Source organism: Sphaeramia orbicularis, unplaced genomic scaffold (assembly GCF_902148855.1).
Source record: "Sphaeramia orbicularis unplaced genomic scaffold, fSphaOr1.1, whole genome shotgun sequence".
Taxonomy (NCBI): Eukaryota; Metazoa; Chordata; class Actinopteri; order Kurtiformes; family Apogonidae; genus Sphaeramia; species Sphaeramia orbicularis.
In genome coordinates this window covers 136,633-164,337 of record NW_021941616.1, presented here as the reverse complement: position 1 = coordinate 164,337, position 27,705 = coordinate 136,633, and the positions used below count along the sequence as shown (strand labels likewise).

The window sequence follows — 27,705 nt, the reverse complement described above, 5'->3', positions numbered from 1 at the left end:
ATTAGAGACGGAACCAGTTAGAGAGGCAACTAATTATAGACGGAACCAGTTAGAGAGGCAACTAATTAGAGACGGAACCAGTTAGAGAGGCAACTAATTATAGACGGAACCAGTTAGAGAGGCAACTAATTATAGACGGAACCAGTTAGAGACGCAACTAATTAGAGACGGAACCAGTTAGAGAGGCAACTAATTATAGACGGAACCAGTTAGACAGGCAACTAATGAAGAAGGAACCAGTTAGAGACGCAACTAATTAGAGACGGAACCAGTTAGACAGGCAACTAATGAAGAAGGAACCAGTTAGAGAGGCAACTAATTAGAGACGGAACCAGTTAGAGAGGCAACTAATTAGAGACGGAACCAGTTAGAGAGGCAACTAATGAAGAAGGAACCAGTTAGAGAGGCAACTAATTATAGACAGAACCAGTTAGAGAGGCAACTACTTAGAGACGGAACCAGTTAGAGAGGCAACTAATGTAGAAGGAACCAGTTAGAGAGGCAACTAATTAGAGACGGAACCAGTTAGAGAGGCAACTAATTCGAGACGGAACCAGTTAGAGACGCAACTAATTAGAGACGGAACCAGTTAGAGACGCAACTAATTAGAGACAGAACCAGTTAGAGAGGCAACTAATTAGAGACGGAACCAGTTAGAGACGCAACTAATGAAGAAGGAACCAGTTAGAAACGCAACTAATTATAGACGGAACCAGTTAGAGAGGCAACTAATTATAGACGGAACCAGTTAGAGAGGCAACTAATTATAGAAGGAACCAGTTAGAGACGCAACTAATTATAGACGGAACCAGTTAGAGAGGCAACTAATTATAGACGGAACCAGTTAGAGACGCAACTAATGAAGAAGGAACCAGTTAGAAACGCAACTAATTATAGACGGAACCAGTTAGAGAGGCAACTAATTAGAGATGGAACCAGTTAGAGACGCAACTAATGAAGAAGGAACCAGTTAGAAACGCAACTAATTATAGACGGAACCAGTTAGAGAGGCAACTAATTATAGACGGAACCAGTTAGAGATGCAACTAATTATAGACAGAACCAGTTAGAGAGGCAACTAATTATAGACGGAACCAGTTAGACAGGCAACTAATGAAGAAGGAACCAGTTAGAGAGGCAACTAATTAGAGACGGAACCAGTTAGAGACGCAACTAATTAGAGACGGAACCAGTTAGAGAGGCAACTAATGAAGAAGGAACCAGTTAGAGAGGCAACTAATTATAGACAGAACCAGTTAGAGAGGCAACTAATTAGAGACGGAACCAGTTAGAGAGGCAACTAATGAAGAAGGAACCAGTTAGAGAGGCAACTAATTAGAGACGGAACCAGTTAGAGACGCAACTAATTATAGACAGAACCAGTTAGAGACGCAACTAATTAGAGACGGAACCAGTTAGAGACGCAACTAATTATAGACAGAACCAGTTAGAGAGGCAACTAATTATAGACGGAACCAGTTAGAGACGCAACTAATTAGAGACGGAACCAGTTAGAGAGGCAACTAATTAGAGACGGAACCAGTTAGAGACGCAACTAATGAAGAAGGAACCAGTTAGAAACGCAACTAATTATAGACTGAACCAGTTAGAGAGGCAACTAATTATAGACGGAACCAGTTAGAGATGCAACTAATGAAGAAGGAACCAGTTAGAGAGGCAACTAATTAGAGACGGAACCAGTTAGAGAGGCAACTAATTATAGACTGAACCAGTTAGAGAGGCAACTAATTATAGACGGAACCAGTTAGAGATGCAACTAATGAAGAAGGAACCAGTTAGAGAGGCAACTAATTAGAGACGGAACCAGTTAGAGACGCAACTAATTATAGACGGAACCAGTTAGAGACGCAACTAATTAGAGACGGAACCAGTTAGAGAGGCAACTAATTATAGACGGAACCAGTTAGAGAGGCAACTAATTATAGACGGAACCAGTTAGAGACGCAACTAATTAGAGACGGAACCAGTTAGAGAGGCAACTAATTATAGACGGAACCAGTTAGAGAGGCAACTAATTATCGACGGAACCAGTTAGAGACGCAACTAATTAGAGACGGAACCAGTTAGAGAGGCAACTAATTAGAGACGGAACCAGTTAGAGACGCAACTAATGAAGAAGGAACCAGTTAGAAACGCAACTAATTATAGACGGAACCAGTTAGAGAGGCAACTAATTATAGACGGAACCGGTTAGAGAGGCAACTAATTATAGAAGGAACCAGTTAGAGACGCAACTAATTATAGACGGAACCAGTTAGAGAGGCAACTAATTAGAGATGGAACCAGTTAGAGACGCAACTAATGAAGAAGGAACCAGTTAGAAACGCAACTAATTATAGACGGAACCAGTTAGAGAGGCAACTAATTATAGACGGAACCAGTTAGAGATGCAACTAATTATCGACGGAACCGGTTAGAGAGGCAACTAATTATAGACGGAACCAGTTAGACAGGCAACTAATGAAGAAGGAACCAGTTAGAGAGGCAACTAATTAGAGACGGAACCAGTTAGAGACGCAACTAATTAGAGACGGAACCAGTTAGAGAGGCAACTAATTAGAGACGGAACCAGTTAGAGACGCAACTAATTATAGACAGAACCAGTTAGAGAGGCAACTAATTATAGACGGAACCAGTTAGAGACTCAACTAATTAGAGACGGAACCAGTTAGAGAGGCAACTAATTAGAGACGGAACCAGTTAGAGACGCAACTAATGAAGAAGGAACCAGTTAGAAACGCAACTAATTATAGACTGAACCAGTTAGAGAGGCAACTAATTATAGACGGAACCAGTTAGAGATGCAACTAATTATAGACGGAACCGGTTAGAGAGGCAACTAATTATAGACGGAACCAGTTAGACAGGCAACTAATGAAGAAGGAACCAGTTAGAGAGGCAACTAATTAGAGACGGAACCAGTTAGAGACGCAACTAATTATAGACGGAACCAGTTAGAGACGCAACTAATTAGAGACGGAACCAGTTAGAGAGGCAACTAATTATAGATGGAACCAGTTAGAGAGGCAACTAATTATAGACGGAACCAGTTAGAGACGCAACTAATTAGAGACGGAACCAGTTAGAGAGGCAACTAATTATAGACGGAACCAGTTAGAGAGGCAACTAATTATAGACGGAACCAGTTAGAGACGCAACTAATTAGAGACGGAACCAGTTAGAGAGGCAACTAATTATAGACGGAACCAGTTAGACAGGCAACTAATGAAGAAGGAACCAGTTAGAGACGCAACTAATTAGAGACGGAACCAGTTAGAGAGGCAACTAATTAGAGACGGAACCAGTTAGAGAGGCAACTAATTATAGACGGAACCAGTTAGAGACGCAACTAATTAGAGACGGAACCAGTTAGAGAGGCAACTAATTAGAGACGGAACCAGTTAGAGAGGCAACTAATTATAGACGGAACCAGTTAGAGACGCAACTAATTAGAGACGGAACCAGTTAGAGAGGCAACTAATTATAGACGGAACCAGTTAGACAGGCAACTAATGAAGAAGGAACCAGTTAGAGACGCAACTAATTAGAGACGGAACCAGTTAGAGAGGCAACTAATGAAGAAGGAACCAGTTAGAGAGGCAACTAATTATAGACAGAACCAGTTAGAGAGGCAACTAATTAGAGACGGAACCAGTTAGAGAGGCAACTAATGTAGAAGGAACCAGTTAGAGAGGCAACTAATTAGAGACGGAACCAGTTAGAGAGGCAACTAATTAGAGACGGAACCAGTTAGAGATGCAACTAATTAGAGACAGAACCAGTTAGAGAGGTAACTAATTAGAGACGGAACCAGTTAGAGACGCAACTAATGAAGAAGGAACCAGTTAGAAACGCAACTAATTTTAGACGGAACCAGTTAGAGAGGCAACTAATTATAGACGAAACCAGTTAGAGACGCAACTAATTATAGACGGAACTGGTTAGAGAGGCAACTAATTATAGACGGAACCAGTTAGACAGGCAACTAATGAAGAAGGAACCAGTTAGAGAGGCAACTAATTAGAGATGGAACCAGTTAGAGACGCAACTAATTATAGACAAAACCAGTTAGAGACGCAACTAATTAGAGACGGAACCAGTTAGAGATGCAACTAATTATAGACGGAACCGGTTAGAGAGGCAACTAATTATAGACGGAACCAGTTAGACAGGCAACTAATGAAGAAGGAACCAGTTAGAGAGGCAACTAATTAGAGACGGAACCAGTTAGAGACGCAACTAATTATAGACGGAACCAGTTAGAGACGCAACTAATTAGAGACGGAACCAGTTAGAGAGGCAACTAATTATAGATGGAACCAGTTAGAGAGGCAACTAATTATAGACGGAACCAGTTAGAGACGCAACTAATTAGAGACGGAACCAGTTAGAGAGGCAACTAATTATAGACGGAACCAGTTAGAGAGGCAACTAATTATAGACGGAACCAGTTAGAGACGCAACTAATTAGAGACGGAACCAGTTAGAGAGGCAACTAATTATAGACGGAACCAGTTAGACAGGCAACTAATGAAGAAGGAACCAGTTAGAGACGCAACTAATTAGAGACGGAACCAGTTAGAGAGGCAACTAATTAGAGACGGAACCAGTTAGAGAGGCAACTAATTATAGACGGAACCAGTTAGAGACGCAACTAATTAGAGACGGAACCAGTTAGAGAGGCAACTAATTAGAGACGGAACCAGTTAGAGAGGCAACTAATTATAGACGGAACCAGTTAGAGACGCAACTAATTAGAGACGGAACCAGTTAGAGAGGCAACTAATTATAGACGGAACCAGTTAGACAGGCAACTAATGAAGAAGGAACCAGTTAGAGACGCAACTAATTAGAGACGGAACCAGTTAGAGAGGCAACTAATGAAGAAGGAACCAGTTAGAGAGGCAACTAATTATAGACAGAACCAGTTAGAGAGGCCACTAATTAGAGACGGAACCAGTTAGAGAGGCAACTAATGTAGAAGGAACCAGTTAGAGAGGCAACTAATTAGAGACGGAACCAGTTAGAGAGGCAACTAATTAGAGACGGAACCAGTTAGAGATGCAACTAATTAGAGACAGAACCAGTTAGAGAGGTAACTAATTAGAGACGGAACCAGTTAGAGACGCAACTAATGAAGAAGGAACCAGTTAGAAACGCAACTAATTATAGACGGAACCAGTTAGAGAGGCAACTAATTATAGACGAAACCAGTTAGAGACGCAACTAATTATAGACGGAACTGGTTAGAGAGGCAACTAATTATAGACGGAACCAGTTAGACAGGCAACTAATGAAGAAGGAACCAGTTAGAGAGGCAACTAATTAGAGATGGAACCAGTTAGAGACGCAACTAATTATAGACAAAACCAGTTAGAGACGCAACTAATTAGAGACGGAACCAGTTAGAGACGCAACTAATTAGAGACAGAACCAGTTAGAGAGGCAACTAATTAGAGACGGAACCAGTTAGAGACGCAACTAATGAAGAAGGAACCAGTTAGAAACGCAACTAATTATAGACGGAACCAGTTAGAGAGGCAACTAATTATAGACGGAACCGGTTAGAGAGGCAACTAATTATAGAAGGAACCAGTTAGAGACGCAACTAATTATAGACGGAACCAGTTAGAGAGGCAACTAATTATAGACGGAACCAGTTAGAGACGCAACTAATGAAGAAGGAACCAGTTAGAAACGCAACTAATTATAGACGGAACCAGTTAGAGAGGCAACTAATTAGAGATGGAACCAGTTAGAGACGCAACTAATGAAGAAGGAACCAGTTAGAAACGCAACTAATTATAGACGGAACCAGTTAGAGATGCAACTAATTATCGACGGAACCGGTTAGAGAGGCAACTAATTATAGACGGAACCAGTTAGACAGGCAACTAATGAAGAAGGAACCAGTTAGAGAGGCAACTAATTAGAGACGGAACCAGTTAGAGACGCAACTAATTAGAGACGGAACCAGTTAGAGAGGCAACTAATGAAGAAGGAACCAGTTAGAGAGGCAACTAATTATAGACAGAACCAGTTAGAGAGGCAACTAATTAGAGACGGAACCAGTTAGAGAGGCAACTAATGAAGAAGGAACCAGTTAGAGAGGCAACTAATTAGAGACGGAACCAGTTAGAGACGCAACTAATTATAGACAGAACCAGTTAGAGACGCAACTAATTAGAGACGGAACCAGTTAGAGACGCAACTAATTATAGACAGAACCAGTTAGAGAGGCAACTAATTATAGACGGAACCAGTTAGAGACGCAACTAATTAGAGACGGAACCAGTTAGAGAGGCAACTAATAGAGACGGAACCAGTTAGAGACGCAACTAATGAAGAAGGAACCAGTTAGAAACGCAACTAATTATAGACTGAACCAGTTAGACAGGCAACTAATTATAGACGGAACCAGTTAGAGATGCAACTAATTATAGACGGAACCGGTTAGAGAGGCAACTAATTATAGACGGAACCAGTTAGACAGGCAACTAATGAAGAAGGAACCAGTTAGAGAGGCAACTAATTAGAGACGGAACCAGTTAGAGACGCAACTAATTATAGACGGAACCAGTTAGAGACGCAACTAATTAGAGACGGAACCAGTTAGAGAGGCAACTAATTATAGACGGAACCAGTTAGAGAGGCAACTAATTATAGACGGAACCAGTTAGAGACGCAACTAATTAGAGACGGAACCAGTTAGAGAGGCAACTAATTATAGACGGAACCAGTTAGAGAGGCAACTAATTATAGACGGAACCAGTTAGAGACGCAACTAATTAGAGACGGAACCAGTTAGAGAGGCAACTAATTATAGACGGAACCAGTTAGACAGGCAACTAATGAAGAAGGAACCAGTTAGAGACGCAACTAATTAGAGACGGAACCAGTTAGAGAGGCAACTAATGAAGAAGGAACCAGTTAGAGAGGCAACTAATTATAGACAGAACCAGTTAGAGAGGCAACTAATTAGAGACTGAACCAGTTAGAGAGGCAACTAATGTAGAAGGAACCAGTTAGAGAGGCAACTAATTAGAGACGGAACCAGTTGGAGACGCAACTAATTATAGACAGAACCAGTTAGAGACGCAACTAATTAGAGACGGAACCAGTTAGAGAGGCAACTAATTAGAGACGGAACCAGTTAGAGACGCAACTAATGAAGAAGGAACCAGTTAGAAGCGCAACTAATTATAGACGGAACCAGTTAGAGAGGCAACTAATTATAGACGGAACCAGTTAGAGATGCAACTAATTATAGACGGACCCGGTTAGAGAGGCAACTAATTATAGACGGAACCAGTTAGACAGGCAACTAATGAAGAAGGAACCAGTTAGAGAGGCAACTAATTAGAGACAGAACCAGTTAGAGACGCAACTAATTAGAGACGGAACCAGTTAGAGAGGCAACTAATTATAGACGGAACCAGTTAGAGACGCAACTAATTAGAGACGGAACCAGTTAGAGAGGCAACTAATTATAGGCAGAACCAGTTAGAGAGGCAACTACTTAGAGACGGAACCAGTTAGAGAGGCAACTAATGTAGAAGGAACCAGTTAGAGAGGCAACTAATTAGAGACGGAACCAGTTAGAGACGCAACTAATTATAGACAGAACCAGTTAGAGACGCAACTAATTAGAGACGGAACCGGTTAGAGAGGCAACTAATTATAGACGGAATCAGTTAGACAGGCAACTAATGAAGAAGGAACCAGTTAGAGAGGCAACTAATTAGAGACGGAACCAGTTAGAGACGCAACTAATTATAGACAGAACCAGTTAGAGAGGCAACTAATTAGAGACAGAACCAGTTAGAGACGCAACTAATTAGAGACGGAACCAGTTAGAGAGGCAACTAATTAGAGACGGAACCAGTTAGAGAGGCAACTAATTATAGACGGAACCAGTTAGAGACGCAACTAATTAGAGACGGAACCAGTTAGAGAGGCAACTAATTAGAGACGGAACCAGTTAGAGAGGCAACTAATTATAGACGGAACCAGTTAGAGACGCAACTAATTAGAGACGGAACCAGTTAGAGAGGCAACTAATTATAGACGGAACCAGTTAGACAGGCAACTAATGAAGAAGGAACCAGTTAGAGACGCAACTAATTAGAGACGGAACCAGTTAGAGAGGCAACTAATGAAGAAGGAACCAGTTAGAGAGGCAACTAATTATAGACAGAACCAGTTAGAGAGGCAACTAATTAGAGACGGAACCAGTTAGAGAGGCAACTAATGTAGAAGGAACCAGTTAGAGAGGCAACTAATTAGAGACGGAACCAGTTAGAGAGGCAACTAATTAGAGACGGAACCAGTTAGAGATGCAACTAATTATAGACAGAACCAGTTAGAGAGGTAACTAATTAGAGACGGAACCAGTTAGAGACGCAACTAATTATAGACAGAACCAGTTAGAGAGGCAACTAATTAGAGACAGAACCAATTAGAGACGCAACTAATGAAGAAGGAACCAGTTAGAAACGCAACTAATTATAGACGGAACCAGTTAGAGAGGCAACTAATTATAGACGAAACCAGTTAGAGACGCAACTAATTATAGACGGAACTGGTTAGAGAGGCAACTAATTATAGACGGAACCAGTTAGACAGGCAACTAATGAAGAAGGAACCAGTTAGAGAGGCAACTAATTAGAGATGGAACCAGTTAGAGACGCAACTAATTATAGACAGAACCAGTTAGAGACGCAACTAATTAGAGACGGAACCAGTTAGAGACGCAACTAATTAGAGACAGAACCAGTTAGAGAGGCAACTAATTAGAGACGGAACCAGTTAGAGACGCAACTAATGAAGAAGGAACCAGTTAGAAACGCAACTAATTATAGACGGAACCAGTTAGAGAGGCAACTAATTATAGACGGAACCGGTTAGAGAGGCAACTAATTATAGAAGGAACCAGTTAGAGACGCAACTAATTATAGACGGAACCAGTTAGAGACGCAACTAATGAAGAAGGAACCAGTTAGAAACGCAACTAATTATAGACGGAACCAGTTAGAGAGGCAACTAATTAGAGATGGAACCAGTTAGAGACGCAACTAATGAAGAAGGAACCAGTTAGAAACGCAACTAATTATAGACGGAACCAGTTAGAGAGGCAACTAATTAGAGATGGAACCAGTTAGAGACGCAACTAATGAAGAAGGAACCAGTTAGAAACGCAACTAATTATAGACGGAACCAGTTAGAGAGGCAACTAATTATAGACGGAACCAGTTAGAGATGCAACTAATTATCGACGGAACCGGTTAGAGAGGCAACTAATTATAGACGGAACCAGTTAGACAGGCAACTAATGAAGAAGGAGCCAGTTAGAGAGGCAACTAATTAGAGACGGAACCAGTTAGAGACGCAACTAATTATAGACAGAACCAGTTAGAGAGGCAACTAATTAGAGACAGAACCAGTTAGAGACGCAACTAATTAGAGACGGAACCAGTTAGAGAGGCAACTAATTAGAGACGGAACCAGTTAGAGAGGCAACTAATTATAGACGGAACCAGTTAGAGATGCAACTAATTAGAGACGGAACCAGTTAGAGAGGCAACTAATTATAGACGGAACCAGTTAGAGAGGCAACTAATTATAGACGGAACCAGTTAGAGACGCAACTAATTAGAGACGGAACCAGTTAGAGACGCAACTAATTATAGACGGAACCAGTTAGACAGGCAACTAATGAAGAAGGAACCAGTTAGAGACGCAACTAATTAGAGACGGAACCAGTTAGAGAGGCAACTAATGAAGAAGGAACCAGTTAGAGAGGCAACTAATTATAGACAGAACCAGTTAGAGAGGCAACTAATTAGAGACGGAACCAGTTAGAGAGGCAACTAATGTAGAAGGAACCAGTTAGAGAGGCAACTAATTAGAGACGGAACCAGTTAGAGAGGCAACTAATTAGAGACGGAACCAGTTAGAGATGCAACTAATTATAGACAGAACCAGTTAGAGAGGCAACTAATTATAGACGGAACCAGTTAGAGACGCAACTAATGAAGAAGGAACCAGTTAGAAACACAACTAATTATAGACGGAACCAGTTAGAGAGGCAACTAATTATAGACGAAACCAGTTAGAGACGCAACTAATTATAGACGGAACTGGTTAGAGAGGCAACTAATTATAGACGGAACCAGTTAGACAGGCAACTAATGAAGAAGGAACCAGTTAGAGAGGCAACTAATTAGAGATGGAACCAGTTAGAGACGCAACTAATTAGAGACGGAACCAGTTAGAGACGCAACTAATTAGAGACAGAACCAGTTAGAGAGGCAACTAATTAGAGACAGAACCAGTTAGAGACGCAACTAATGAAGAAGGAACCAGTTAGAAACGCAACTAATTATAGACGGAACCAGTTAGAGAGGCAACTAATTATAGACGGAACCGGTTAGAGAGGCAACTAATGAAGAAGAAATTCAAATGAAAGAAAATGAACGAAAATCGAGAAAAATACTGAAAAAAAAAAGAACAAAACTGAACAGAAATCGACAAAATACTGAAAAAAAAAAAAAGAACCAAACCGATATGTTCAAATGTTGTAACTAGTTACAGATGGAACAAATTCAGCAGGAATTCAAACAGGTAGAAATCCAGTGGATTTTTGTCCAAATGAGTCGACAGAGTTGATCATCAGCTGAGGGTTCAAATTCCAACTGTCTGAACTATTAGGGACCAAATACACAAAGAAATGAAGCCCAGACTAAGAACAGAGGGTTTAGACAAACAGGAACTATTGAACATAAAAGCATTAAAAACTTAACGTTAGAATATAATTGTAACGTCATGTTCAGTTAATTTGACTGTTCATTCTAGAACCAGTGTTTTGACCTGTGTGGGTCCACAGGTTCTGGATGGGCTGGTTTTATTCTTTTGTGTATTTGTGTGTGTTGTACCGCATTTGTCCAGCAGGTACCGCCAAAGTGTTCATTATGACAGACAGACAGACAGACAGACAGACAGACAGACAGACAGACAGACAGACAGATAGATAGATAGATAGATAGATAGATAGATAGATAGATAGATAGATAGATAGATAGATAGATAGATAGATAGATAGATAGATAGATAGATAGATGCTCTCCTGTCTGGACTCCTGTCATGCTCTTTATTCTGGTCTCACTCAGTCCTCACTCCATTGTTTATAACTGGTACAAAATGCAGCGGCTTGTTTCTTGACCAATTCCTCCAGATTCATATTTTTGGTACTTGATTAACCTGTTTTTTATCTTATAATTTAATCATGCTTTTAGATGTAAAGCACTTTGGGCTTCATTGTGTTGTTGTAAAGTGGTACATAAATAAACTTTGATTTGATTTAATTAACTTTTTTTTAATGAAATTTCAATTTTTTCAGGTTATTCACATTTTTTTTTATTTGGATAGTTTATAAAAGTAAGTATTTTCATAATTTAATGGGGTTTTTGTATTAAAACAAAGACAAAAATTCAGAGTTGTCATTATTTATAGGTTATTATGTTATTGTTTTGGAGGTCAAATCAGACTGAATGTGGAACCTGAAAGAACAGGAGTATTTAACATAATCTAATGTTTACTAGAGCGGCATGAGACTAATAACATAAATATAATTTAGACACATACATCTGTAATTCCAAGAAAAAAAAATACTAAAGTGTATTAGAAAGTAATAAAGATAAAAATAAATTTAAAAAAAGTAAACAAACTTTAGACCAAAATAAAAAAGAGAGAAATAGAACAAAAGGCTGAATCTGAACCATTTGAGTCTGATCAGTGAATCAACAAACATGAAGGAACCAGATGAACCATATATTCAATAAATCACTGCTCACAAACAAACAACACCTTATTTATTTATTTACTCATTTATTTATGTCGCCCCTCCCTCCCCATCTTCCGTTTCCGGCGGAAGCCCCGCCCTGTTAGCCGTTAGCCTGTTAGCTCTGGAGCCGGACGGTAAGAGGAAAAGCCGGGAAACGGTGCAGAAAAACTCGGTAAACAGGCAGAAATGAGCTCGGTGCGGGACGGCAGAGGACCGCGGTGACCGGACAGCGAGTCAGCCGCCACAAACAGCCGCTTCTGGGTGAGTTGGAGCCGCTTAAAAACAACCGAGCAGAAGTCGTCAAACACGGACCCCCTCCCTCCCTCCGTTCCTCCGGTCGTCAGACCCGGACCCTCCGCTCCGCCCGCGGCATCGGCTGCGACTCCGGCCCCGTACGACACAGCGGGACCGGAGTTACCGGAGGAAAAACGGAGAAAACCGGCGGTGGAGGGGGCGGACGGTGCCGTTATGTCCGCTGTACCTTCCTTTGACAGCTGCTGTTTGCCCGTTTGCCTGTTAGCTCCTTTTCCTATGGATTCCAATGGGAGCAGCCGTTAGCATTAGCTTAGCTGCAGTTCAATTCGTTCTGTCTGTAAAAGTTTCCGTAGTTGATGAGTTTGAACACATCCAGATGAGTCTGTTTAAAGCAGGGCTGTCAAACTCATGTTAGTTCAGTTCCACATTCAGCCCAGTTTGATCTGCAGTGGACCGGACCAGTGAAATAATACCAGTGAAAAAAGTACAATTACACTATGATAATGTTTACATCTACGAAAATCTGAATAACATGAACAAATGGAAATGTCTGAAGAAAAACAAGTGCAGTTTTAACAATATTCTGCCTCAGTTTATCATTTCTACATGTGTATTACAGCTTACATTACAATTACAAATACACATAATATTGATCAAATTGCTTTTACTTTTCTCAAAACCTTTCAGCTTGTTCATATTTGTTCAGGTTATTCACATTTGTTGTTAATGTAAACATTTTCACGTAATTGTACTTTTTTTGTACACTAATACAGATAAAATCTGCAGTTGTCATTATTTATAGCTTATTATGACTAGGGCTGTGTATCGGCAAGAATCTGGCGATACGATACAAATCACAATACTAGGATCATGATACTGTTAAAAAGGCAATTTTTTATTTGTTTCTTTGTTTTTTAATGATTATTTCCTGGAAGAATTGAATAAACACCAGATATATGTACAAATACTAAACACATTTTTATTTGATCAGAACAGGATCTAATGTTATATCACAAAATGTTTGTAATTTCCTAGTTTCCAAAGGAACTACCATCTGCCTCTCAGACAGTAAAAAGTGCTTTTAGGATGATTCAGATAACCATTATTTAATGAAACAGGGTTAAATAATGCTAAAGATATAAACAATAAAGAAAAACAAAAATGAAACAGTATTGTGAAATCAAATATCACCATGTATTACAGAACTGATATTTTCTTGCAGCCCTAATTATGACAGTGTTTTCATGGTCCGACCCAACTGAGATCTAATTGGTTTATATGTGTATGTATGGAACCCGAATTAAACTCATTTTGACACCACTGATTGTTCATATCTTCAGTGTAATTTTTGTATTTCACAAATTCATCCCGTGGGTCGGATTGGACCCTTTGGTGGGCCAGATTTGGCCCCTGGGCCGCATGTTTGACACCTGTGGTTTAAAGGGTTAATGGTCGGATGGGAAGTTATAGGATGAGTTTACGGTGAAGGGTTTCCGTTGGTTCAGTGTTTGGGTTTACTCATGAACACAGTTAATGTAGTTGTGTTCATAATGTGTAGGTTTGAACCCATACAGACCCACAGCTGATCATGTTTCAGCTCCAAAAGAGGGTTTTCTTTGTATTTAACTATTCTAAAATGATTGATCACATTTATTATTATATCGTTCACTGCATTTTTTCAGTTTCTCAGTGAAAATCAGGTGTTTTCCCATATTTAATTCATTGATCATGTAGATTTTCAGAAAAGCTCAGCTTAAAGTTGAATGTTATTATATGAAAAACAGAGAAAACTGAAGAAAATTTGACTTTTTGAGTGAAGATATCAGTAACTGATCATAAAAACCACCGTGTCCATCCACTGTCATTGATCCAACTCCATGGGTTTGACTGGGGAATCAGTTTTTCATTTGTTTTTATTCATTTTCTACATTTTTTTGCTTATTTTCTCCATGTAATAAGTAGGGGTGTTAGAAAATATTGGTTCTGCAATAAATCACAATATTTCATTTCACAATACTGTATCAGTATTAAAAAGTACTGTATTGATCTTTTTTGGTATTTATTCAAATGCAGATATTGTGGAGGTTCATTTATGTTTTTTTTTTTTGTTTTGTTTTCTTTATTGTTTATATTGTCTTTATTATTATTTAACACTATTTTATAAAATAATGTTTTTTTGAATCATCCTAAAAGCCCTTTTTTCTGTCTGAGAGGCAGATGTTGGTTCCTTTGTTTGGATTGAACTCAAATCCTGTTCTGATGTTAGCTGTGAACTAATAGAATCTGAACATTTGAACAGGATCTGAAACTGGAATGTCTGGAAAACAGAATTTCAGTTGGAACACAGTTGGAACATGTGGTGATAGAACATTAGATCCTGTTGGGATCAAATACAAATGTGTTTAGTATTTGTGCAGATTTATGCTGGAATTAAATTCTTCAAGGAAATAATCATTTAAAAAAAAAAGAAACAAACAAAATTGCCTTTTTAACAGTATCATGATATATCATGATATATTGTGTCGTGATCCTAGTGTTGTGATTTGTATTGCATCGCCAAATTCTTGAAGATAGACAGCCCTAGTCATCTGTTCCACTGTCAGTCACAGTTTCCTGCTTTGAATGCACACACCTGATTGGCTGAGTGGGATCACATGGGACGGTTCATCCATGTCATTGGTCTGTGTGTTTCCTCATCTACTCCACCTTCAGCTGCGCCAGTTCAAATAGAAGCGTTCCACCACCGGCTGGAGGTCCGGGCCCATATGGGACGGCTTTGGATCCAGACCTGGACCGCGGTCCGCCTGTTAGTGACCGCTGGTCTGGTTTCTTGTTGCCGACATTTCGTATCACAAAATACTTCCACACACGACTTTTGGTCCTTTGTTGTCCATTAGAGGAGGCGGAGCTTTAGCTGCAGGTGTGTCCATTAGAGGAGGCGGAGCTTTAGCTGCAGCTGTGTCCATTAGAGGAGGCGGAGCTTTAGCTGCAGCTGTGTCCATTAGAGGAGGCGGAGCTTTAGCTGCAGCTGTGTCCATTAGAGGAGGCGGAGCTTTAGCTGCAGGTGTGTCCATTAGAGGAGGCGGAGCTTTAGCTGCAGCTGTGTCCATTAGAGGAGGCGGAGCTTTAGCTGCAGCTGTGTCCATTAGAAGAGGCGGAGCTTTAGCTGCAGCTGTGTCCATTAGAGGAGGTGGAGCTTTAGCTGCAGCTGTGTCCATTAGAGGAGGCGGAGCTTTAGCTGCAGGTGTGTCCATTAGAGGAGGCGGAGCTTTAGCTGCAGCTGTGTCCATTAGAGGAGGTGGAGCTTTAGCTGCAGCTGTGTCCATTAGAGGAGGCGGAGCTTTAGCTGCAGGTGTGTCCATTAGAGGAGGCGGAGCTTTAGCTGCAGGTGTGTCCATTAGAGGAGGTGGAGCTTTAGCTGCAGCTGTGTCCATTAGAGGAGGCGGAGCTTTAGCTGCAGGTGTGTCCATTAGAGGAGGCGGAGCTTTAGCTGCAGGTGTGTCCATTAGAGGAGGCGGAGCTTTAGCTGCAGGTGTGTCCATTCTTTCACCTGTTGTATATGTTGTTGGAGCGGACCGCCCCCATCAGTTCTGGAACAGTAGAACCTGACCAATGGTACCCATTCTTATTCAGGCATCATTTTTCTGTTTCTTAAAAACATGAATACTAACGGGGTTTTTATCTTACCGGCCGACAGGCTGTGAGCTGTTGTCGTCATGCGGCGTCCGGCGTCGTCGTCTGTCGTCCGTTACAAAACTTTCAATCGTCTTCTTCTCTGAAACTACATTTCCGATTGACTTCAAAAACTTGGTGTACAGCTTCTTTATGATGATGTCATCAAAAGTTAGTGAAATTATTTAGATCCGGATCTGATTCTGGATTTGGTGCCACTTTGAAACATTTCTGCATTATCAGAGATAGGAGGTGGATGGATGCAATAACTCAGTAAATCTAAATGATCTCCAGTGTAAATGTCTCCAGTCCAGCCCTGATGGGGAGATGAGCCAAACATAATGTCCACATGCTGATCAGGATCTTCTTCTGGATCTGGAACTGACGCAAAATTTAACATGGGCTCTTATGGGGAAAACATTTCAATTGTCTTTTTCTCCTAAACTCCAGTTCTGATTGACTTCAGACTTGGTCTACAGCTTCTGTATGATGATGTCAACACAAGGGATTGAAATTATTTCAATCTGGATCTGATTCTGGATTTGGTGCCACTTTGACAAATGTTCCCATTATAACAGATAGGAAGTGGATTGATCCAATAAATCAGTATCAATGATATCAAGTGTGAATTTGAATTTTTTACAGATCTGATTGGAGTATGACCAAAACATGGACTATTTCTTTAATAGAATAAATACACAGAACTGGGGCAGAAGAAATGGATCTGGATACATTTAACACAGCTTTGAATTTGGACGCTAAGATACAGGACTGTTGGTCCTGTTTTTTTCATCCTAGTATCGAATGGTATCATGAGTATTGGTCCTTACTAGGGCTGTGTATCGGCAAGAATCTGTCGATACGATACAAATCACAATACTTGGATCACAATATGATATATCACGATATATCACAATACTGTCAAAAAGGCAATTTTTTGTTTGTTTCTTTTTTTTTTCAAATGATTATTTCCTTGAAGAATTGAATTCCATCATAAATCTGCACAAATCCTAAACACATTTGTATTTGATCCCAACAGGATCTAATGTTCTATCAGCAAATGTTCCAACTGTGTTCAAACTGAAATTCTGTTTTCCAGACATTCCAGTTTCAGATCCTGTTCAAATGTTCAGATTCTATTAGTTCACAACTAACATCAGAACAGGATTTGAGTTCAATCCCAACAAAGGAACGAACATTATTGAATAAAAGTGTGAAATAAGAATAAATAAAATAGAAACAAAAAAGACAAAACAACTAAAATGAACCTCCACAATATCTGCATTTGAATAAACACCTAAAACTATCCATACAGTACTTTTTAATATCAATACAGTATCGTGACATGAAATATTGCAATATATTGCAGAACCGATATTTTCTCACAGCCCTAATTCTAATTATTTCTCACTATCTATATCAAAATACTAGAAGGGCTCAGAGTGTGTGTGTGTGTGTGTGTGTGTGTAAATACATCCATGTGTTCATGTTTCAGTCATATGTGTTCATAGGTTTAACTCATGGACAATCTTCTCTCTCCACAGAAAACCATGCAGTCCTTCCTCGTTTGCTCCGGCCATTAGTGAGTGTGTGTGTGAGTGTGTGTGTGTGAGTGTGTATGTGTGATCAGGATGGGATTTGGTCGGGATCTGAAAAATTCCCACGAGGGATTGTTGAAGCTGCAGGACTGGGAGTTAAAGGTAGGACACACACACACACACACACACACACACACACACACAGGAGGACATACACACACAAGGACATGGACACACACACACAGGAAGACATGGACACATACAAACACACACAGGAGGATATGGACTCATCTGTGTGTCTAACCTGTCTGTCTGTCTGTCTAACCCGTCTGTCTGTCTAACCTGTCTGTCTGTCTAACCTGTCTGTCTGTCTGTCTAACCCGTCTGTCTGTCTAACCTGTCTGTCTATGTGTCTAACCCGTCTGTCTGTCTAACCCGTCTGTCTAACCCGTCTGTCTGTCTAACCTGTCTGTCTGTCTAACCTGTCTGTCTGTCTGTCTAACCCGTCTGTCTGTCTAACCTGTCTGTCTATGTGTCTAACCCGTCTGTCTGTCTAACCCGTCTGTCTAACCCGTCTGTCTGTCTAACCTGTCTGTCTGTCTAACCCGTCTGTCTAACCCGTCTGTCTGTCTAACCCGTCTGTCTAACCCGTCTGTCTGTCTAACCTGTCTGTCTGTCTAACCCGTCTGTCTGTCTAACCTGTCTGTCTATGCGTCTAACCTGTCTGTCTGTCTAACCCGTCTGTCTGCCTAACCCGTCTGTCTAACCCGTCTGTCTGTGTCTAACCCGTCTGTCTGTCTAACCTGTCTGTCTATGTGTCTAACCTGTCTGTCTGTCTAACCCGTCTGTCTGTCTAACCTGTCTGTCTAACCCGTCTGTCTGTCTAACCTGTCTGTCTAACCCGTCTATCTGTCTAACCCGTCTGTCTGTCTAACCTGTCTGTCTAACCCGTCTGTCTGTCTAACCCGTCTGTCTATGTGTCTAACCTGTCTGTCTGTCTAACCCGTCTGTCTGTCTAACCTGTCTGTCTAACCCGTCTGTCTGTCTAACCCGTCTGTCTAACCCGTCTGTCTGTGTCTAACCCGTCTGTCTGTCTAACCCGTCTGTCTCTTCTCAGCTGTTGGAGACGGTGAAGCGCTTCATGACTCAGCGTGTTAAAAGTGATAAGGAATACGCTGCTCTGCTGCTCAACATGACTCAGCAAACGGAGAAACAGGAAACTGCCGACTATATCAGCACCGTCAGTAAGGTCAGTGTTCCCCTCAGGATGACCTTTGACCTCTGACCCTTCACTGGGACTCCAGGCATTGGCCGTTACTCAATATCAAGAACGCAGAGTCTGGTCTGGGTCAGAACCGAACCAGAGAACAGACTTCCTAAGGACAGCTGGTCCTGCTGACCTTTAACCCTTTTTCTGCTGGTCCTGCTGACCTTTAACCCTGTCTCTGCTGGTCCTGGTGACCTTTAACCCTGTCTCTGCTGGTCCTGGTGACCCTTAACCCCGTCTCTGCTGGTCCTGCTGACCTTTAACCCCGTCTCCTGGTCCTGCTGACCTTTAACCCAGATGTTCTTGATTTATGCGAACTGTCAGTTGGAACAGTACTTGGGCCGCAACTGATGTTTTATGAGAACAGAAGAACATACAAGAACGCATATTGAGAGATGGCCATTATGTTCTACCAGGTGGTGTCATGTGGTCGATCTCAAAGCTGTGGGAGACTTTTGTGACTAATTTTTCATCTCATCTGTCCATCCTCAGTCATATCCTCAGTGTCATGAATCTGTTCGTCTTTCTGTCATTACTCACCTGAATCTTTGCATTACGGTGAACAATTTCAACGTGCCATCCACCAGAAACAAACCATGTGTTTACAAACAGAGTCGGGAGGGAACTCGGGCATCTTTGGAATTTTGTCGCGACGTGCATTGTGGGAAGTGAAGGCTCGTGCATATGATATTATATGGTTGAAACATGACGTGGAAACGGCTGGAGGAATATGCATAGAGGGAAGGGAGCTCCTGCCGTTTCCGCGTCGTCTGTAGCAGCTGCCACTGCCAGACAGCGGCACAAACCTCCGTTTCCCACAATGCACGTCACGACAATAATTCCGAAGATGCCCGAGTGACCTACTGGCTCTGAATGTAAACACAGTTTGTTTCTGGTGGATGGAACTTTGAAATTGTTCACCGTAATGCAAGAGATTCAGGTGAGTAATGACAGAAAGACTTAAAGATTCGGGATACTTATGCCACGTTTCCACTATATGGAACCAGCTGGACCCGGTATTCCTGGAGACCGTTTCCATTACAGGACACTACCCACTTTACAGTACCTGGACGTCATAGCGATGGGGCACGTTATTTCCGTGTCATCTGTTCAGAAAGTTGCTGAAAACTCGCTCATTGCGTGTTGTCTCATCTGAATTTTTACGTCGGCCACCAAAGACTGAATCTCCTGACCAAGTATGATGTAGTTTTGGGCTGTTATCATGTGGATTAACGTACCGCTATTATACTGTAAACTTATGCATCTGTTTTTTGTAAAACGGCGAGTCACAGAGATGACTGTCTGACCAATCAGTGGTCTGCAGTGTTTACACATCACGGTTTAGTGTTGCTTGGAACCTCGGCGGAGGTGATACCAAAAAACTAGTACCCGGTACCAGATTCCAGGTCCTTTTTCGTAATGGAAACGCAAAAAGGTCGAGTCCACTCAGTGGAAACGCAGCATTAGGATGGGGCTGAGGTTTTACAGATTTAATGAAAAATTGGTCACGAAAGTCTCCCGCACCTTTAAGGTCACATGATTACTGACATTCACAGTGTGTACTTGAGCTGATGTGATTGCTGATCGTCGTTCAACATAACTGTAATGATCCCTTGTCTGTCAGTCGTGGAGTCAGGTGGTCCGGCAGACCGAGGCGTTGGGTCGGGTCATGCGGAGTCATGCCGACGACCTGAACTCGGGTCCTCTTCATCGCCTCGCCACTCTGATCCGAGACAAGCAGCAGGTGAAGAAGAGCTACCAGAGCCTACACCAGCAGCTGGAGAGCCACAACCACAAGGTCTGCTGGGAAACCACCAGGGGGGCAGGGTCACAGTTCAGCAGTGTTTTGGACACTCCCTCAGACTGTCGTTGTTACTGTTTGTTGCTAGGTAACCAGAAGTGACCTGGAGAAGCTGAAGGGGGCTTATCGGCAGCTGAGCCGCGATGCTAACAGCGCTAAAGAGAAGTACAGAGAGGCCATGGCCAAAGGTTCTGCCTCCCATCTCTGGGTAATTTCATCCTTTGAGTTCTTGCGCTGACTCCTCCCTTCTCCCTCTGATCTCAGGTCGAGAGGCGGAGCGTGCCCGCGAGCGCTATGACAAAGCGACGGCGAAGCTCCACAACCTTCACAACCAGTATGTATTAGCAGTGTGTGGCGCCCGGATGCAGCAGGACGAACACCGCTGCCGCACGGCGCCGGCACTGCTGGACTCACTGCAGAGGATGCAGGAGGACATGACGCTCGCTCTGTGAGTCACATGACACACTGGTGCACAATGAACTTCTGACACCAAGAGACACCTGATATGCAACGGCATCCTGTATGTGACATTACTGGACTCCTGACATGCTAACAGACTCCCCAACATGCTAACATACCTCTAAAGAGCTAACAGACCTCTAACACGCTAACAGACCTTTAACATGCTAACAGACCTCTAAAGTGCTAACAGACCTCTAACATGCTAACGGACCTCTAATTCGCTAACAGACCTCTACCATGCTAACAGACCTCTAATTCGCTAACAGACCTCTACCATGCTAACAGACCTCTAACTCGCTAACAGACCTCTACCATGCTAACAGACCTCTAACTCGCTAACAGACCTCTAACTCTCTAACAGACCTCTTAGTGCTGTGAGCTTAGCAGTCTGACAGTAAAACACGCTAACTGTATGTTGTTCCGTGTTCCAGTCAGAGTATTCTGGAGGAGTACTGTGAGATCAGCAGTCTTCTGTCTGATGAGATCGTTAAAATCCATCAGGAAATCTCGGCGGCCGTGCAGCAGATCGACCCTCTCGCAGAGTACCAGCATTTCATCGACGCCTACAGGTCAGAGCGGTTCCTTCGCGATGCTCCGCTAACGGGCTTTTCCGGTCGCTGTGGTAACCTGTGCATCATCCGTTAGGTCTCCGGAGACGCCGGAGGCGAGCGTAGAGTTCGACACATCGCTGCTGGACGAGACAGACAACCTGCCGGCCAACGAAATCCTGTGGAACACGCTGACGGTGGACAGCCTCCAGGCCATGTGAGCAGAACACTGATGAAAGCAGGACTCACACTCACTGTAAACCAGGGCTGTCAAACATGTGTCCCACCAAAGGTTCCAATTCGACCCCTGGGATGAATTTACACAGTGTATAAATTCCACAGTCCAGGCTGTGGAACTCATTTTAGTGTTGGTTCCAAATCCAGACCAATCTGATCTACAGTCCAATAATAACAGCAGAAGAACCCACAAAAAAGAACGACTGCAGATTTACTACTGGGTTTGATGGAAAAAAATAATATTACATTATGTCTGTAAATAATGGCAACTTCAAATATTTGTCTTTGTTTTAGTGAAAAAAATAGCATTAAATTGTGAAACTCTTTCCATTTCCAAACTCTCCTGTACCAATAAAATGTGACTAACCTGAACAAATGTGCCCAACCTGAAATGTCTGTATTAAATTCAGTCCAGTTTGAACTCTTTTCTTCCTGTTCCTCAGTGTTTATAAAAGTGTTTATAAAATAGACACAAAAAAGAAAAACAAAATGAACCTCCACAATATCTGCATTTGAATAAATACCAAAAAATATCGATACAGTATAGTGAAATGAAATATCGCAATATATTGCAGAACTGACATTTTCTCACAGCCCTACCCATGACCCACTGAAAACAGGTTCAAGACCCACCATAAAATCAGACTAACAGAGGAAATACTGACTGTAAATAGAAATAAAAGATAAAAACATACAGTCGTATTGATGTTCAGTCTCAGATTTACTCATTTATTTAGATTATTATCACTTTGACCCAGATGTACACCTCAATAACAGTTAACCCTCTGGTGTCCAGGTGAGTATATTATACACACTTTAACCCTCTGGGTCCAGGTGAGCATATTATACACACTTTAACCCTCTGGTGTCCAGGTGAGCATATTATACACACTTTAACCCTCTGGTGTCTAGGTGAGTATATTATACACACTTTACATGTCCTGTTATTAAAGGTCAGAGTATTTTACACAATTTGTTTTAGGTCACAATTCAAAAGTTTTTCATTTTTTACATGATTTTTAAAATTCTGATCCGTCCACTAAATCCATCCCATAATAAACAGTGTTAAATTCCTACACTAATACCCTTCAACCAAGTGAGTACAAAATACACAGACACATTTAACATTTGACCTAGAACCAAAAATAATAATAATATGAACCAGTGTTGGTGTTGTGAAAAAATAAAAAAACAACTAATACAATTTTTATGTAGAATATTAAAAAATTATATATATATTTTTGTGGGTTTTTTAGCATCAAAAAATATGTTTGTTTATTTTAAAAACATGGCATATAAAGGGTTAAAAAATAAGACTGTTATTGTGTATTTTGTATTTTTGACAGCTTGATGGAAAAATAAATAAATAAATAAATATATATATATAAACGCACTATGAAAAGCGTTTTGACATTACTGCGACACTGTACAGATTATTTTGGTGGTTAAGGAACGTCTCTGATACTGGAGGGTGAAACTACAGGAGAACAGAGGATGTTTAAGGCCCTGTCTGAGCGGAGTGGTGTCAACTGGACCTCAGACACACAGTCGGCACGTTTTCCTCTGAAAGCGTTTAGTCAAATCAAACCACAGATTTTCTTCACTTTAACGCGTTCCCCTGGTTATTACATCCGCCACGAGGTATTGTGATCACTTTGCTTTGTGTGCGTGTTTGTTTGTTTGTTTGTTTGTTAGCAAGATAACTCAAAAAGTTATGGACGGATTTTCAAGGAATTTTCAGGAAATGTTGATACTGGCACAAGGAAGAAATCATAAAATTTTGGTGGTGATCGGGCCGGGGGGGCAGACTTGTCTCGGTGGAGGTCTGCGCTCTCCGAGTGCTTTTCTTGTTTATTTAGTGTTGTTTGTTTGCGCAGGTTGTCGTCGACGACGGAGGAGCTGTCACTGACTCAGCAGAGCCTGCAGACGAAGGAGGCGCTGGCGGACGACCTGGACGCCAAGATCCAGACGAGTCAGCAGAACGCCGAGAGAAAGAGCGAGTAAAAGCAGACTCCGCCCACCTGCACCACACATCACAACCTAGTTTACAGTCATTTAAGGTGGATTTACACCCGCAGTTTACAGTCATTTAAGGTGGATTTACAACCTAGTACTTTATGTCAGTTCCCAAACATTTTTTTCTCTCTATTTAACCTTTTTACGTGATTTATCACTATTACCATATTATCCTGTATGTTTTAAGTGTGTGCGTGTTGTTTTTTAATAAACCAGGTATTTTCCTATATTTAAGTCACTGATCATGTACACCAGGGCTCTCAAACTCATTTTCTTTAGGTTCCATATTCAGTCTGATTTGATCTGCAGTGGGCCAGACCAGTAAAATAATAACAGAATAACCTATAAATAATGACAACTGACAATTTATGTCTTTGTTTTAGTGCAAAAAACCCCCATCAATTTATGAAAATGCTTACTTTTAGAAACTATCCAAAAACAAAAGTAAGTATTCGTACTGCATTACTGTACAGCAGTGGAGTAAACCCTCGGGACCTGTTGTCTCTCTCTTTCTCATTGTGTCTCTGTGTCTCTCGTCCTTCTCAGTTGCGTCCTCCTTCTCAGTCAGAAACTCTCTCTCCTCGAGCTGCGTCAGGCCGTCCAATCGCTGCGCAGCTCCGAGGCCCGCCTCTCCTCCCAGAAGGCCCTGCTGGACGCCAAGATGGCCGCCGCCGCCGCCTCTCCGCCGCCGCCACCTCCTCCGCCAGCGCTGCCCTACGAGGACGACGCCCGGTCCATCGGCTCCACAGTGAGGACGCCAGACTCCAGCGATAAAAAGGCGTAAACGGAGCAGGACTGAACAGGCAGTCAGAGTGTGTTTGTGTGTTTCAGGACAAGTCCAAAGAGAAGAGCTCTCGGTTCGACACGCTGCGTCACTCCCTCGCGGGAATGATCCGATCTCCCAAAGCCATGCTGGGCTCGTCCACCTCGGTGAGATCCGCCTCTGACGTCAGATACCACGCACATCATCCCCCAGTTTATGTATGAACCACATTTAAGGGAAGAACAAAAGCAATAAATAAATGAATCAGGGTCTTTTTATTTTCAATTTTCAAATGTAGAACAAGAAACGTACAACTTAGACATGAAACTGTTTTATCAAGTTCAATTCAAACCAAGGTTATTATCGTTAACGAAAACTAATGAAATGACCAAAACTAGAATTGTAAAAGCATTTTCGTTACCTGAAATAAATAAAACTATAATTAAAAGAAAAAAAAACATAACTATCTGAAACTGTATTGTGTGTTTACAAAACTGACTAAAACGGATAAAAATTATGGATAAAATTCCCTTCATTTTCGTTTTTGTCAATGTCAGATTGATGTTCAATGGATTTCTTTGTCTCTCTCAGTTTTCTGTGCTGTCTCCATACGACACTTTTTGCTCCGTCACTTGTGTTCACTTGTGGTTTCCAGTCGTCTTCTGGTCCCCACTCTACCTGGAAACATGGAGACTAAAGCAGCAGAGTCCTGTCTGGGATTGATTTGAATAGGAGCACAGAGAAGAAGAGAAAGGAGACCACTGAACTACAACTGAACTACAACTAAACTACAACTAAACTACAACTGAACTACAACTGAACTACAACTGAACTACAACTAAACTACAACTAAACTACAACTAAACTACAACTGAACTACAACTGAACTACAACTGAACTACAACTAAACTACAACTGAACTGAACTACAACTGAACTACAACTGAACTACAACTAAACTACAACTGAACTACAACTGAACTACAACTGAACTGAAACTGAACTACAACTAAACTACAACTGAACTGAAACTGAACTACAACTAAACTACAGCTAAACTACAACTAAGCATTTAGAAGAAGAAAAGCACTCGGAGAACACAGACCTCTGCTAAGACAGATCTGCCCCCCCCCCGATCACACCACCAAAATTTAATCATTCCTTCCTTGTGCCAGTATCAACGTTTACTGAAAATTTCATGAAAATCCGTCCTTAACTTTTTGAGTTATCTTGCTAACAAACAAACACGTATGCACACACACACAAAGCAAAGTGATCACAATAGGAGAGGTAAAAAAAATGAAAACTAATAAAAACTATCAAACCTGCTCTAAAAACAAATTAAAATGAACTGAATTAGAGAAAAATAAGTCAAAACTAAATAAAACTTAACTAGAATGAAAAATCCCAAACTATTTGAGCCTTGATTCAAACTTTCCCTCTATACCTCTGTATGTGTGTGTATATATGTATATTTACACACACACGTGCATTTGTATGTAAGTAAAGTTTATTTATAAAGTGCTTTTCACTGTACATAAAATGGGTGCAAATAAAACAACATAAGAATTATTTCATAAAATAAATAAGAAGGATAAATCCATCCACCAAAAGCTTTCCTAAATAAAATCGTCTTGAGCTGCTTTTTAAAAGAGTGGACAGAGTCGACCACATGGAGGGGCGGAGACAGGGGTGGGACATTCCACAGTCTTGGGGGGGGGGGGGGGGTGCTCCAGCCTGAAAGGACAGGTCACAGTTCAGTCAGTGTACAGGTCTGACCTGTGTTCGTCCTGTTCCTGCAGCAGTTCTTTGACGTAATCCCGACGTCGGAGCGCCCCCTGGCGGAGCAGGAGTGGTACCACGGCGCCATCCCTCGCACCGAGGCTCAGGAGTTACTACGGCAACAGGGAGACTTCCTGGTGAGGGAGAGCCACGGGAAACCGGGCGAGTACGTCCTGTCCGTGTTTTCTGATGACCAGCGACGACATTTCATCATCCAGTACGCTGACGTACGTACACCATCATCTGTATTTATGATCCTAATCAGTTTGTGTTTGAGTCCTGTGACTGCAGTGTGTGGACGCAGAACCGTGATGAGGGTTTATTTCACTAAACTGTACTAAACAGGAGGCTCCGCCTCTTTGTTCTGTTTGTTTTAGATGATGTGTTCAGTAAAATCTGTGTTTAATCTAATCACAGACTGTGGTGAGAAAAGTCAGACATGGGAAACTCATGACATTTAAAGTAATGAAGTTACTAATGAAGGAGGAGTCAGTTACAGAACAGTCAAACTGCAGGACTGTACGGAATGGAACATGCTGGAATTCTTGGTAAATGTCAGCTGTTGCATCATCTGTTCAGTAGATCATTCTGTTCTGTTCATCGTCACAGTCTTTATAAAATGTGGAGTTAGTTTAGGTCGTAGTTGTTGTTTTACATCATACTGCGGTGACTTCAGGAACAACTACTGGTGTCTTGATATTCTGCCCCCTTTCTGACCCCACCCCGCCTCCTGTCTATGACTCCGCCTCCTATGTAACCCCACCTCCTCTCTCTGTCTCTCTTTCTCTTCGACAGAGTCAGTATCGGTTTGAAGGCACCGGCTTCTCGACCATCCCTCAGCTCATCGAGCATCACTTCTCCACCAAACAGGTCATCACCAAGAAGTCCGGTGTCGTCCTGCTCAACCCCGTTGTCAAGGTAACCACACACCTGTTACTGTCTACACAAACATCACCTGATCATCTGACGACGATGACAACTGCGTGGTAGTTGTTCATCCTATGAGCAGATAATTTACACAGACAGACTTATGTATGTATGTATTTATGTATTTATTTATTTATCTTGTTCTGTCCATTTTTTCATCAGGTCTTGTTTCTTCATCCCAACACTAAAGTTTTTTTTTTTTTTTTTTAACAGATGTTCAGTTCAACTCCTTCAGTATCCAAACAGCCTTGTGTTATTGGATTATAATCTGGTCTGAGGAAAATCTGTTTACTTTAACTTAGTCTAAACCAGATTCTACATCTACTGTTGATCTGGAGTGAATTCATAACCATTTAAAACTAGGGCTGTGTATCAGCAAGAATCTGGCGATACAATACAAATCACAACACTAGGATCACGATACGATATATCATGATATATCACAATACTGCTAAAAAGGCAATTTTTTGTTTGTTTCTTTTTTTTTTTTAATGATTATTTCCTTGAAGAATTGAATTCCAGCAGAAATCTGCACAAATCCTAAACACATTTGTATTTGATCCCAACAGGATCTA

At 41.5% G+C, this 27,705-nt stretch overlaps 1 protein-coding gene across 3 annotated transcripts in view; it reads left to right on the top strand.

The window, feature by feature from the left end:
- Positions 1-11,948: 11,948 nt before the first annotated feature.
- Positions 11,949-27,705, top strand: part of LOC115416510 (tyrosine-protein kinase Fer-like) — a 25,976-nt gene continuing 10,219 nt past the window's right edge. The window contains exons 1-13 of one of the 3 annotated variants that reach the window (XM_030130292.1): positions 11,949-12,124; positions 17,335-17,490; positions 18,446-18,577; positions 20,220-20,393; positions 20,485-20,584; positions 20,661-20,844; positions 21,290-21,427; positions 21,504-21,623; positions 23,521-23,643; positions 24,206-24,407; positions 24,491-24,589; positions 26,227-26,430; positions 26,999-27,121. In XM_030130292.1, the coding sequence (XP_029986152.1) occupies positions 17,422-17,490; positions 18,446-18,577; positions 20,220-20,393; positions 20,485-20,584; positions 20,661-20,844; positions 21,290-21,427; positions 21,504-21,623; positions 23,521-23,643; positions 24,206-24,407; positions 24,491-24,589; positions 26,227-26,430; positions 26,999-27,121 (1,668 nt within the window). In that variant the 5' untranslated portion in view covers positions 11,949-12,124; positions 17,335-17,421. Of the gene's footprint in view, positions 12,125-17,239; positions 17,259-17,334; positions 17,491-18,445; positions 18,578-20,219; positions 20,394-20,484; positions 20,585-20,660; positions 20,845-21,289; positions 21,428-21,503; positions 21,624-23,520; positions 23,644-24,205; positions 24,408-24,490; positions 24,590-26,223; positions 26,431-26,998; positions 27,122-27,705 lie in introns of those variants that run through there. The other 2 variants (XM_030130290.1, XM_030130291.1) reach the window with 2 other exon arrangements.